Raw genomic sequence first — 13144 nt, 5'->3', positions numbered from 1 at the left:
AAAAAAATCAAGTTTTTTAACATTTTATACTGTGGAACTGGAAATTGTTGCACACTAGAAATTTTAACCTTTTGGCTCGACGGAATTCTTCCTTTGAAACTGATGGCCTTTGTAGATACACAGATGCAGCAGAGCTTTTAGTTAGGCAGAATCAAAAAGAAGAAAATATTGTGCTTTTAAGCTTTCTTACAAATATGAGATATTCTTGGACTTAAATAAATATCTATCGAACTGAATTGTAAAGTAGCCCCAAAACTTAATTACCATCCTGTTTTAGGAGATTTGCATCTGGACTGTTCCTCCTCCAGGAGGTAAAGGGGTAAAGTTGGCATTTACGTGAGAAGTGCTGGAGCCTGTTTGGCATGGCTCTTTGGAGAGGGAGTAGAAAGGAAGTAGGGAGAGAATGTTGTGTGTGCTCTCCTAACAGCAGGTCAAGAGGCTTCTGGGGTACGCGGGGTAGTAACTAGACAAGTTTGTTCTCACTGGTAATTCTCTATTCCCTGTCTTTGCCCCCCAGATGGCAGTCGGATCTCTGGCTTTTAATAAGAAAGCACCATTCCTCTCGGGCACAGTCTTATCAGGAGTCTGATGGCTGAGCAGGTTTGTGAAATCCTACCAGCCAGCCCCATATTATACAGAATGCTCTTGATGATACATCTGATGTTTTTAGTCAGCCTTTTTGTTTAGGGTAAGTAGGTAAGAAAAGAGCTCTTCATAATCAGCCAACATAATGAGAATCCTCTGTCTCTTTTGTGATCCCTATCTGTCCCTGTTTCTGAGTATTTCTCTACCATTAAGCTCTGTTTTGACTTTCAGTCATTTAGTGTGTTTCCCGTGGAATCTGTCCTAAACTGCTATGTCTGATTACCAGTGAGTGACAGGTTTGCCAGGTAAAAGGCAAAATGCTAACTCAGCAATTTTATATAGCCTTTTAAATGAGCTTGAGGCAAACTGTTCAGGACAAATTACAAAAAGGAATGATTGACAGCTTCCCTTAAGACTGTTCATTTAGCAGTGAATTTTTTTTTTTCTTTACCATTGTATTTTAGCAAGGGTCAGCTGGGAATTGACAGTCTTTCTCTTATTTGAGAAGCTGCTGTTCATCTTTACTCTGCAAGAAACATTTATTGTAACCAATGGAAAAGAATGCATAGAAATGATAAGAGTGCTTCAAAGAACATCAATAATTGTAGATGTTTTAGTGAAACAAAGCTAATGCTTACTGCCATGCACCCTATTGATGTACAATAAATATTGATGACAGTGACAGCATTTAACTCTTTAGGCCACCTCAAACTATTATGTAAGAGAATTTAGAAGCATCACATTTATACAACCTAAGTTCTGTGGGTTTATTATTTATGATAGCTGGTCACAGGTTTTGGGCCAGAAATATTTCCTTTTGAAAAGCAAGTATGTCTGACATTGAAAGCTTAAAGTTCTGTATCTGTACTTTTAAGGGTGAGGAAAAAAAAAACAGGTTTCCAAAGTTAGGACTAGGAGACTAGTTGATGTGAAATTGAAACATTTAGCACACCATTTTAAACAAGATAAAAATTGCAAAAGTGAAAAATCATTTTTAATCCACTCCTACATTCTAAACAGTTTAAATATTTATAAGAAGCAAAGCCTATGTGTAGGGCATCTATTGGAGTGGAAGACTTTGAACCATCTTTCTTGTTGGCTCCATAAACTGCAAGTGTTGCTTTTCTTTTGGTAGAGCTCTGCCCATCAGTTTACATGAAAAATGCCTTTCTGTTATTAAAACAAAGCAGTTTCTTAGGAGCTAGATTTCTGTCTTTGAGGTGATTGACATCATGATTAAATGTAATAGTGTCCTGAGTTTTAACATCCTTTTAGAACTTAAGTCTAGAATTTCAGAAATGTTAACTGCTGTTTGTATTCGTGTCTTTTGCTTATTGTTTGTAGCCAGTATTTGCTGTTTCTCTCCAGTCTTATGAATAGTAATAGTAAAATCAGAGTGTCTTGGTTGTCATTTGTTTTCAACCCCTCTTGTACCTCCCCAAGCCAGGTTTGAATCTAGATCATTGTAGATATCTAAGGCCATGTGACAGAGTAATGAGTACATGTTCAAGATGACTATAATTTATCAAACCCTACCACAGCAAAAAAAAAAACCCCAAAAAACAAAAACCCATAGAATTTGGAAAATCTCTTAAAAGAACAGAGTAACAGGGTTTGTCTTTTACCTGCCATTTCTGTCCATAATGTGGATATAAGCAATTCTGGAACTTTATGCAGTTAGCAGATTCTTGAATTGTGTTCTGGTTTGTTCTTCTCCCACCTACCCGAACAAACAAGAGATTCTGCTTTTGAAAGCCATTTGTAAAAATATTTAAGGTATCACTAGAATTTAAATCTTACCTTCTCTGCTTGGTTTGAAGTCTGCCTATACTTACATGTTAGGATTTTTTGATGGCTGGTATTTAAAGGAATCAAACCTGAAACCAAAATCTAATTCACCAATAAAACTAATATTTTTCATTTGCTTTCTTACTCAAGGGTTTGGACTATAATTCATTAGGTGATATTTTACACACTTTACTGATACGAAGATATCATGCTTACTCTAAACTTTAGAGTCTAAATGAAGCATATTTGCATTGCTTATTGATAAGTGTACAAAATTCTGAATATCTTAAAAATGGTTTAATTGAAATAATGTATACACTCTTGATGGTTAAAACAACCAGAGGGGTGGAGTGCGCCAATGCACCGAGAGACTAAGGGTAACATTCAAGAGAGAGGTGAAGGGAATAGACCATTGAAAAGACTATCTCTGACCAAACAAGGGATAAAAGAGAGGGACTCAGTTGAATAGGATCCAATCCCTGGTTAGCCACACACAACAGTAGGAAGACGAGGATTAAGAGCCACACCTTAGTTTGAAAGCAAGCTCAGAACTAGATTCTGCTTCCAGAAGGGGAGGGCACAGATTCACCAAAGCTGAAAGAGCTGGTAGACAAGGTTGGGGCCAAAGCCCGGGTTGACCTACTCCAGAGCACTGGACTGAGTGACTGTAGCCTCTGATGGTAGTAAAATTGACAGATGCCTAGTTGACTTTTTTTTTTTTTTTAAAAGAAGGATCAAAGGAAAACACAATTTGGATAGTCTGACTTAGCTTTTTTTTTGCGGAACACAGGCGGCCTCTCACCATTGTGGCCTCTCTCGTTGCGGGGCACAGGCTCCGGACGCGCAGGCTCAGCGGCCATCGCTCACGGGCCCAGCCGCTCCATGGGCCTAGCCGCTCCATGGGCCTAGCCGCTCCACGGGCCTAGCTGCTCCACGGGCCTAGCTGCTCCACGGGCCTAGCCGCTCCATGGGACCGGGGCACGAACCCATGTCCCCTGCATTAGCAGGCGGACTCTCAACCACTGCACCACCAGGGAAGCCCTGACTTAGCTTTTAAACGTTAGTAGACTGAAGCCAAAATTTGTTGGTAAATTTACAGCATGGTAAATGGTGATCTTTGAACTGTGTCAGGGCGTCAGATGAGTTCATTAGACTATTCTAATGCTAATGACCACAGTTTAACAAGAACAGTAATTCTCTGCCTGGGTATTCTCTTAGTAATTTGTCATTTAAGATCACACAGTCTGGGTGTTAGCCCAGATCTTAATATAAAAGTAAGAAAAGTGTTAACAGTGAATTTCTTGGGAACTTAAATTGAGCCTAGAAGTTATAATGATAAATTCAAGCTTTGTGATCCTTATTAATGTTCTAATGAATTGTTTTCCTCTATGTATTGCTATAGATGAGCCAAAACATCAATGTAGACAATACCTCAAATACTTCCTGAGGACCTATGCAGGAGTCTAGGGCCCTGGGCCAGGTGCTGGGACTACAGTACTAAATCCAGTAGGTGGGCTATATGCTAACTCTTTTAGTAACACATGGCGACACTTGGAGGTGCTTTATGGAGGGGCTAAGCTGAGCCTGGACTGAGGTCTGAGCAGGAGGCAGGCAGCTGAGGCAAACAAGGATGCCCCTGGTCTATTGAAGGAATGACTGCACAGTGACAAGGTAAGAATCCTATCGATAGATTTAGACTTTGCTTAATTTTTCTGTTCTTTAATGTTTCTCTTTTTTTTCTTCTACTGTTTTATCTGTTCTAGTGATGCCTTATTTGAAACTGGGCTTTAAGAACAGCAAAAAGGAAGAAATTGGATCTAGAAGGTTTTTAGGCTCTGAACTAATTTGGCTTTTTTTTTTTTTGGTGTTAGGATTTTAGATAATCATGAGTGGAATCATTCATTTGAGTGCTAATAACAAGAATGAAAATTATGATGCAATAGGCAAAAATAATATACCAGCTAGTTTGTTATCATAGCTTATTATTAAAGTAAAATACTGTTGAAATACTGTAAGTATACAATTTTAGGTTTTTTTTGAATGTTAGTAACTTTAGAAATGGAGAATTTACATGTAGGAGTGGGGGAAATTTATTTTTATAAGGTTATTTTTATCCTGACAAGGACTATTTTTTTAAAAAGGGTTTTGCACCTGAAATTTTAAAGTAAACATGTTAAATACAGTTATACCAAATAGTGGATTTTTTGGCGGGCATTTTATTTTTCTCCTAGTGGTATAAAAGAGAAAGGAGATATTGAATTATGAAAACTGGAATAATGAAGGACACTAAATGCTTTTATTGGAGCCACCATGTTTGTAAATCTACACTGGAACATTGTATAACCTTTCTTGGATTTGAATTATGGCTCCAAAATTGTCCAAATAATTATAATCTTATTAAAAATACCAATGACAGAATTTCTAACTGAAGGTTTTTACTTGGCAAACAGACAAGCAGCCTTAGCCAGAAAGGATTTTTAACTGTAGTTTTAAGAAAGTTATTTTAGGGAGGTTCTTTTCCCACACCCCATTCCCCATCCCTAAAATAATAAGTTACTTGGAATGAAACTGCTGTTGCCTTTTCAATTCAAATCAGTTGGGAAGTTACTGTTTGAGTTCTGATTCTGCCATGATTTCTCAAAAATTAGTGTGAACAAACCAGTCTGTATAAAACGCTACCGTTTTTGGTCTTCTCTGCAATTTCGTATACAAATCAAGACAATATCAGGGTGGGAGGTGAATGAACTTAAAATCTCAGTCTTGTTTATTCACTAAAAAAGTATACTGCCTTTTTTTTTCCAATTTATTCAAGGCTAATGACTTTTGGGGATATGTTTCATACCATGTATATCTTTTTAAATTAAAGCAAGTGCCTTGATGCTATTCCACATAAATCTTGCTTAACCCTCTATGGGATGAGGATGAGTTATTGATGGATTACAGCCTATTGCAGGAGAGGGGCAATTGGTTAATAGCAGATCCTTTTCATCTGGGATCTATTTGTGATGTTTATTATATAAGATCCTATATGTGTTGTGATCTACAGGTGTCATTTGTCTGCTAATAAATTGTTATGCTAATAAAATACTACTGTGTATAAATTATTCAAGTGCAAGGGGGGAGGGTTTCTAACTAAGAAACACATTCAGGTCACCAGTGAGCTTTACAATACCATCTATTTACATTTGGAGGGTGATTCAGTCATTCATTTTCCCCATCAGACAAAAGTATCTGTCCTTACAGAAAGTCTTTTTTCTTTTTTTTTTTTTTCTGGTACGCGGGCCTGTCACCACTGTGGCCTCTCCCGCTGCTGAGCACAGGCTCCGGACACGCAGGCTCAACGGCCATGGCTCAACGGGCCCAGCTGCTCCACAGCATGTGGGATCCTCCTGGACCGGGACACGAACCCTCGTCCCCTGCATCGGCAGGTGGACTCTCAACCACTGCACCACCAGGGAAGCCCCAGAAAGTCTTAAAGCATAAAGAAACCCAGTTCTTTCCTTTTGCTTTGGGGTCCTGAGTGAGTCAGTTAACCCTTTGGGGACTTAATTTTTCCATCGGTGAAAGCGGGAAGAGAACTAGGTTGCTCGAAGACCCTTCGAGTCCTTATGTTGCATGACTCCTATTCCATACTGTGTTGAAATCAGAAAACCCAAATCTGGCTTATGTTTTACTACTGTCCTAACACTGAATTTTGAGCCACACTTTCCCCATCAAGTACATTGAGGTTAACACCTTATACCAGCTAAGTGAGAGAAGTGGGCGTGCAGCTCCTAACTGGAGCACACAGCTTTGTAAGGACTAATCAGCACCACCCCCGCCCGCCCCCCCATACCTGCTGAGAGCCTCTCTCGAATGTCCTCCCTCTTCTGCTTCTCAACTCTGTAGAAGTGGGAGTGTGAGTATAGGCTTAAGGACAGTTTTCACTCTTCCTTTTGCAGTACTTCTGTAACCCTGAGCATTCTGCCTCTAAGCTCATCGTTAACCACAGTGAAGAAGGGTGCGACCACTGTCTGCATGCAGTATCTGGGATCCAGAGCCCCCGAAGCATCTCACACACTCATTCTCTAGCATCTCCTCCAACCAACTTGGAGGATTGTGCTATCCCATCTGTCCTTTCAATGCTTGTGTCCTTGGCCTTGTCTCTCATATAGCACTATTGCTTAAGGTTTTAATTTTCCGATCCAGTTGCGACTGATGAAAGTATGGCTTTTCTTGGAGAAATATTCACATGTGTATGTATATACATACACATGATTATAAAAAAGGCTGGTTCATGGACCCCCATATCATAAACACCTTGCATTGTAAGCTCTCCCCAGATAACTACATCCACATTTATGGCTTCAACTACCTTATTATATGCATGCTAACGGCAGCCAAACATGATTTTCCAGCCTGACCTTTCTAGAACACCAACCAGCATTATCTGTCTATATATAAATCTCCACAGCTGTTACTGGACAGTTCAACCTGGATGACCCAGGGGCATTTCATAAGCAACATACCCTCAAACTCCTGTTTTATCTATCTTGATTATGGCATGAGCTAGCTACTCAAGCCAGAATCCTGGGAAATTCTAGAATATTCCGCTTCAACTCACACACCAAATCCATCTACCGGGCAAGAGTCTTTCAAATCCAGCATCTCTTTCGCGCCCTCAATGTGTATCATTTCTGTTCAGGATGATGCCATAGCCTAACTAGTTTACCTGTATCTCTACAGCTCAGCCTCCACACTAGTTATCAATCAATTTCTAAAAAAATAATTTGACGTTTGCTACTTGTAAGTGGTTCTCCAATGTTTTCAGGGTAAGTTCAAAATGAATGCTTTAACCAACAAGACCTTAAAAACTATGATCTTGCTTACATCTTCAGTCACTTTTCCTACTACACATCCTTTGCTTGACATACCTACCTCTGACCTTAACTGTTCCCAAATGGGCCATTTTTTAATACCTCAGACCTTTATATATGCTGTTCCTTCTGCCAGGAATTGCTTCCCTACCCCATATACCTAACTCCCTATTCCTCCTTCCGGATACTTCATATTAAGTGTCCCTTGCTCTTGGCAACATTTCCTATTGAATTCCTCTTTCTCATGCAGGGGCTCCTTTGGGCTCTATCTCTACTCCTGTAAATTCTCTGATTATTCTCTAAAATGGCATTTACCACTCTGTATTATTATTTTTTCCCTCTCAGTGGGTATTTTATAAGGTCCAATATTTCAGTGATTACTGAAGGCATGGATGTGTGTGATGGGTGGCTATTTCTCTAACACTGGCTCATTTGTAGGGCACATCAATTATCTGCCCAGGGTCAATTACATGGCCTGTGGTTATCAGTAGGTGAAGGGATAGGTGTGTATAATGGGGTGAATTGGGTAGTTTTAGGTACAGTTATTTCTAAGTCAGTTGCTTGAACAAGTCCCACATCCTATGTCTCTTCTCTCTTTCCTCGACTACTTACTCAGTCTCTACTAAGAGAAATTAATAGTGGCTGCTCCTAGTTTTTTCAGTTGGCTGAATTGTCTCCCTTATGTAGCTCACCTCTGCCCTCTGGTGGCAGGAATATGCTCTACCACATCCCACTTCAAAGACAACTATGGCCCCAGTAGCAGAACAGTTAATAGGTCTGTAAATTTGGAGACCTATCTATCCTTTGGTATTATGATTTGCTGGAAAGAGTAAATGATAAGTGAAATAGTGCTTGACATAAATAGGCAATCAATAAGTCTTAGCTTCTTCCTTTTTAATGGAAGAGCCCTTAGGAACAGGCTGTGTGGTTCTGGAACAGTGAACCCCAAGATATTTTAGTGGTAAGGCAGGTCCCTGCCTCTAGATAGTAAGGTTCCAAATAGGATGGATAGTAATGACAACAGACATCATTTGTAGAACACTTAGTCTGTGCCAGGTATACCTTTTTATCCTCATGACAGCACAATTGAGGTAGGTCCTTAGTCCCAGAAGGTTGGCTTACAGAGTGGATTGGTCAAATGGGACAAAACTATATCCTCAAGTGGGGTTGGAGGGAAGAGAGAGTCAGGGAGAAGCCACAGAGGGCCTGATGAAGACAGCAGACCAAGAAAGGATAATATCAACCTTTTTTAGTTTAAAAAAAAAAAGTGTCAAAAAAACCCCTAATGTCCAAGAGAAGCAAAATTTCACCTGATATAAACCAGACTGTAAAAGCTGTCTTTTGGATGTGATTTCCATCTACTTGGATATAATTCATATGATATGTTAAATGAGTCAAGAATGTGAGATTTCTTTTTTTAAAAAAAATACCAAGTTTAAGTACATACTTACTGAATATTACTATATGCAAAGCACTTAGACAAAGCCTTTCACACTAAAGTCTTGTCTTGTAGAAATGGAGAATGCTGCAGTGACTTTCTGTGGAAGGAAACAGGTTTAACTCCATATATCAGAATTCTTCATTATCAAAGAATAGATTATAACCTGGACTGGAATAATATGTGAGCAATGATATTCATGGAAAAATTCTGCAAATCCTTTTAAATAAAGGACAGCCCTACCTTATCTCCAAGTCATTTTCTAGAAGAATTAATGCTTCATGCAACTTTAAAAATAAGGTGGCTTTGACATTACTTATGTGTCAATTTATACACAAATGTTTATTGACGTGTCTATGATGTTCCCAGCACAGTGCTAGGCACCTTTAAGGTTACAAAGGCTGAGTGGTCCCTGCTCTCATGGAGCTTACAGTCTAAAGAGCCACAGAACATTGGCAAAACATTTAAGTGCTTAACTGAATGGTTTAGAGACAAAAGTGCTGAGGAGTTGAGGGAGAGAAGGGTGGAGCAGGTGCTGGAGTCTTCAAGAAAGGCTGGAAGAAAGAGGACTCCAGTTAGTTCTTGAAGAATGTGTAAGGCCCAGCTTGGTAGAGAACAGGGTGAGGCATTTAGGCAAAGGCACACTAGCAGACATGGGTATGGAGTGAAGACAATGGCCCATGGTGGGGCCACACACACACACTAAATTGTACTGAGCAACCAAGCAGTCAACTCCAGAGGGTGCTAAAACTCAGATGAATAGTCTTTTATTTCTGTAGGCATTTGGAAGCCACCACAGACACTTGGGCAGGGGAAAGAGATCTAACATTATGAGCAAAATGGACTTCAGGAGAAAGATGAGGGAAGAAATTAGAAATTTCATCAGTAATCCTTGACACAGATGATGAGAGCAGTTAAGGTGCTGACAATGAGACAGAACCATGGGACTTAGCCAGAAGACACTGTTTTCCTTTCCTATATGTTAATAATTTGAAATACGTATAGTACTTTTAATTCAAGTTATACTAGTTCATTAAAAGGAAAAATATCCCAAATAAGCTTTAAATATACATCTATTCAAATGTCTGCTGTTTTTTTTGTGTTTTTTCTTTTGTTCAACGTGGAAGCAGTACTTTCTATGATTAATCTGCTTTATACATGTTTCAGTTAAGTAACTACAGAAAGAAGAATAACTGAATTGCTATGGGTTTCTGAAATAGCCACAAAATTAACCTGGAGCAGGGAACTACACTACAACACTAACAGGTCTTGTGTGTACCTTCTAAAAATGAAACTGACACTTATCTGACTCATTAGAAAATAGATACTAGGGTTTTAAAGGATATTAAGAATGCCTTTTTAAAAAAATTAATTCATTTTATTTATTTTTATTTTTGGCTGTGTTGGGTCTTCGTTGCTGCCCATGGGGGCATTCTCTAGTTATGGTGAGCCAGGGCTACTCTTTGTTGTGGTGCGTGGGCTTCTCATTACAGTGGGTTCTCTTGTTGCAGAGCACAGGCTCTAGGTGCATGGGCTTCAGTAGTTTTGGCACATGGGCTCAGTAGTTGTGGCTCACGGGCTTAGTTGCTCCACGGCATGTGGGATCTTCCTGGACCAGGGCTCGAACCTGTGCCCTCTGCATTGGCAGGCGGATTCTTAACCACTGTGCCACTAGGGAAGTCCAAGAATGCCTTTTTTTTTTTTTTTTTTTTTCGGTACGCGGGCCTCTCACTGTTGTGGCCTCTCCCGTTGCAGAGCACAGGCTCCAGACGCTCAGGCTCAGCGGCCATGGCTCACGGGCCTAGCCGCTCTGTGGCATGTGGGATCTTCCCGGACTGGGGCACAATCCCGTGTCCCCTGCATTGGCAGGCGGACTCTCAACCACTGCGCTACCAGGGAAGCCCCAAAGAATGCCTTTTTTATAGGAGAAAAACTTTAAGATAAATTTGATGATAAATTTATACAGCTTTAAATAACTTAAATCAACTCTGCTCTAGCAGACTTCTCTGAAGAACAAACACAAAGGAATAAGGGTGATTTATGAAGTGATTTTAGTGAAGGGAAACAGTGTGCCCTCACATTAATGACATGAGGCTGGATTATCCACAGGTGTGGAGAGGACCACTGGATTATCCAAATAATCCAAACACTCTCACACATGTCATCTCTCTCACAAATGTTCCTCTCACCTTGTCTGGATTTGAGAGGTACACTGGGATGTATGTTCTCTCCCATGATTGTGATTAACAGCATTCTCTGATATTTACCATATCTTCCAGATTGTATCATGTCTCCTCTTTCAGGCATTTTATTTCCCTGTACCCCAGCATCGTACTACTAATAATCCTGAAGTATTAAAAGATGCTTTGATAGGCTAGATGGCTCTTGTTAAGTCTTTTGGCACAGACAGATGCACCTCTACTGAATACTTGGTGGGACATTCAAGAGAATAGCTAAGAAGTTTCTGGAGTTACCAAATCAGCAGGAAGGAGTTAACAGTTCTGGAGTAAGAACAGCTGATACTTTTTTTTTTTGACAGTTAGTGATTGGGAGTATTCAGATGGCCAGCTAAAGAGAGAAGTGCTAGAATCCAGATGGACCAGTGGTTCTTAAGCATGGACCTTGGACCACATCAGCATTGGCATCACCTGGGAACTTGTTAGAAATGAAAAGTCTTGGGCCCCAAATTCCATTCAAGAAAGTTTCCTGATTATTTCAGAAAACTGGAATGTTGTCACAATAATATTGCTTAAAATTTAAGTTCAATATCCTAGCTAAATAAATATTTATTTTTGTAAACTACATCTTCTAAATTAAAAGAGGCAGTTAATTTCTACATTATTTTGTTTAGAGGAACTCTAATTTTGGAATCAACAAGAGTTTGTGTCACTCTTCTCATTAAATATTCATCTATGCCATTTAGCTGTCCAAAAATGGCATCAGGAACACCTACACAAGTGGAAAGGAACCGTCTAAGTTTCTGTGCACTTGAGATGGCCTCTGTGATGGTGACTTTTGGCTGTTGTGGTAAAGATGCCTCCCCCTCATCTTCACTTCCAGCTTCATCAGTACTTTCACCAGCCACCATGTCCTGGATGACCTCTGTGTCCAGCAGCTCCTGAGAGATGATGAGATCATCATCTGCAGTGACAAAGTCCTGGAAATTTATTTCATTTGGGACACAGGTGGCAATAGCCACTGAATGCCACAACTTTTCAATGGCAGTATCTGGTTCACTGGCTGCTGCTTCTGCGTCAGAATCTATCAGTTCCACAGGGATGATGCCTGCCTTCTGCCAGCATTTCACCACTGTGGACTGCTTGACTGACCACCATGCCACAGCAATCATGTCAATGGCCTGCTTGATGTCCACTTTTTCGTGATCTTCACTGCTGTTGAGCTTGAGGAGGATCTGTTTTAGCAGGTGACTCCTGTACAGCACTTTTGTGGTATGAATTATGCCAAGATTCAGTGGCTGCAAGACGGCAGTACACTTTGAGGGCAGATACCCCACCTGAATCCTTTCCAAGTGTGGAAGCATGTTGTGAGCAGAGCAGTTGTCAATCAGCAGGAGGATCCGGCGTTCTGCCTGCTTCATTCTGGCGTCCACTTGCATCAGCCACTCATTAAACAGATCCTGTGTCATCCACGCCTGCTGGTTGGCTCGGTAGTCACAAGGGAGGGAATGGACATTCTTGAGGCAGCGTGGGTTGGCTGACCTACCAACAATCAATGGTCTCATTTTTTCAGTCCCTGAAGCATTGCAACAAAAGAGTGCTGTCAACCGCTGCCTTGCTTTCTTGCCCCCTTTACAATGGTCCCCTTTAGCAGCAAGTGTGTGCTGGGGAAGCAACTGGAAAAACACTCCTGTCTCATCAGCATTAAAGATATCATCTGGGCTGTAGTCAGCAATTAGTTTTATAATTTCCCCCGCATGCCACTCATTAACCTTATCTATTCCTAGACCATTCATTAATCTGTCACTATCCTCTCTACAGACTGCTTTCAAAGCAATTCTGTGGCGATCCCGAAATCTGTTCAGCCAGCCCACACTTGCTTGAAAATTGTCATAGCCAAGCATGTTGGCCAAGTTTAGTGCTTTTCTCCGAATGACAGAACCAGTCACGAGAATGTTTTTGGCATGGACTTCTTGAAACCAAGCAAAAACAGCCTTATCAATGTCATCATAAAGAGCATTCCTCATCCTTTTCCTCTGGGGTCCCACAGATGCCTCCCGCACCTTTTCTTCAAATTTGGCACGATCCTTTAAGAATGTAGACAAAGTAGAAGGAGTGATACCGAATTCTTTTGCCACGTCGCCTTTCCTCTTGCCTGAGTCCACAGCTTCCACAACTTTCATTTTCTCCTCCAGGGAAAACTGCCGACGTTTCTTGTTCCCCTTGTTTGCCATATCTGTAGAATGAGGGCCGGACCACAACTACCAGGGCTGTGTCTGTTCCTCCTCTTGGCTTGTTTT

The 13144-nt window shown here is 40.6% G+C and overlaps 1 protein-coding gene across 1 annotated transcript; it reads right to left on the bottom strand.

Moving 5' to 3' along the window:
- Positions 1-11500: 11500 nt before the first annotated feature.
- TIGD6 (tigger transposable element derived 6) lies at positions 11501-13144 on the bottom strand. Its single transcript, XM_067033310.1, has one exon. The coding sequence runs from the start codon at positions 13076-13078 to the stop codon at positions 11501-11503; it is 1578 nt and encodes a 525-aa protein (XP_066889411.1). The 5' UTR covers positions 13079-13144.

Source organism: Kogia breviceps, chromosome 4, assembly GCF_026419965.1.
Source record: "Kogia breviceps isolate mKogBre1 chromosome 4, mKogBre1 haplotype 1, whole genome shotgun sequence".
Lineage (NCBI taxonomy): Eukaryota > Metazoa > Chordata > Mammalia > Artiodactyla > Physeteridae > Kogia > Kogia breviceps.
This window is presented reverse-complemented; position numbering and strand designations above follow the sequence as displayed.

What these genes read in the sequence shown, in the direction of transcription:
- TIGD6 (XM_067033310.1), bottom strand. Translation starts at nt 13,078, where the DNA reads ATGGCAAACAAGGGGAACAAGAAACGTCGGCAGTTTTCCCTGGAGGAG.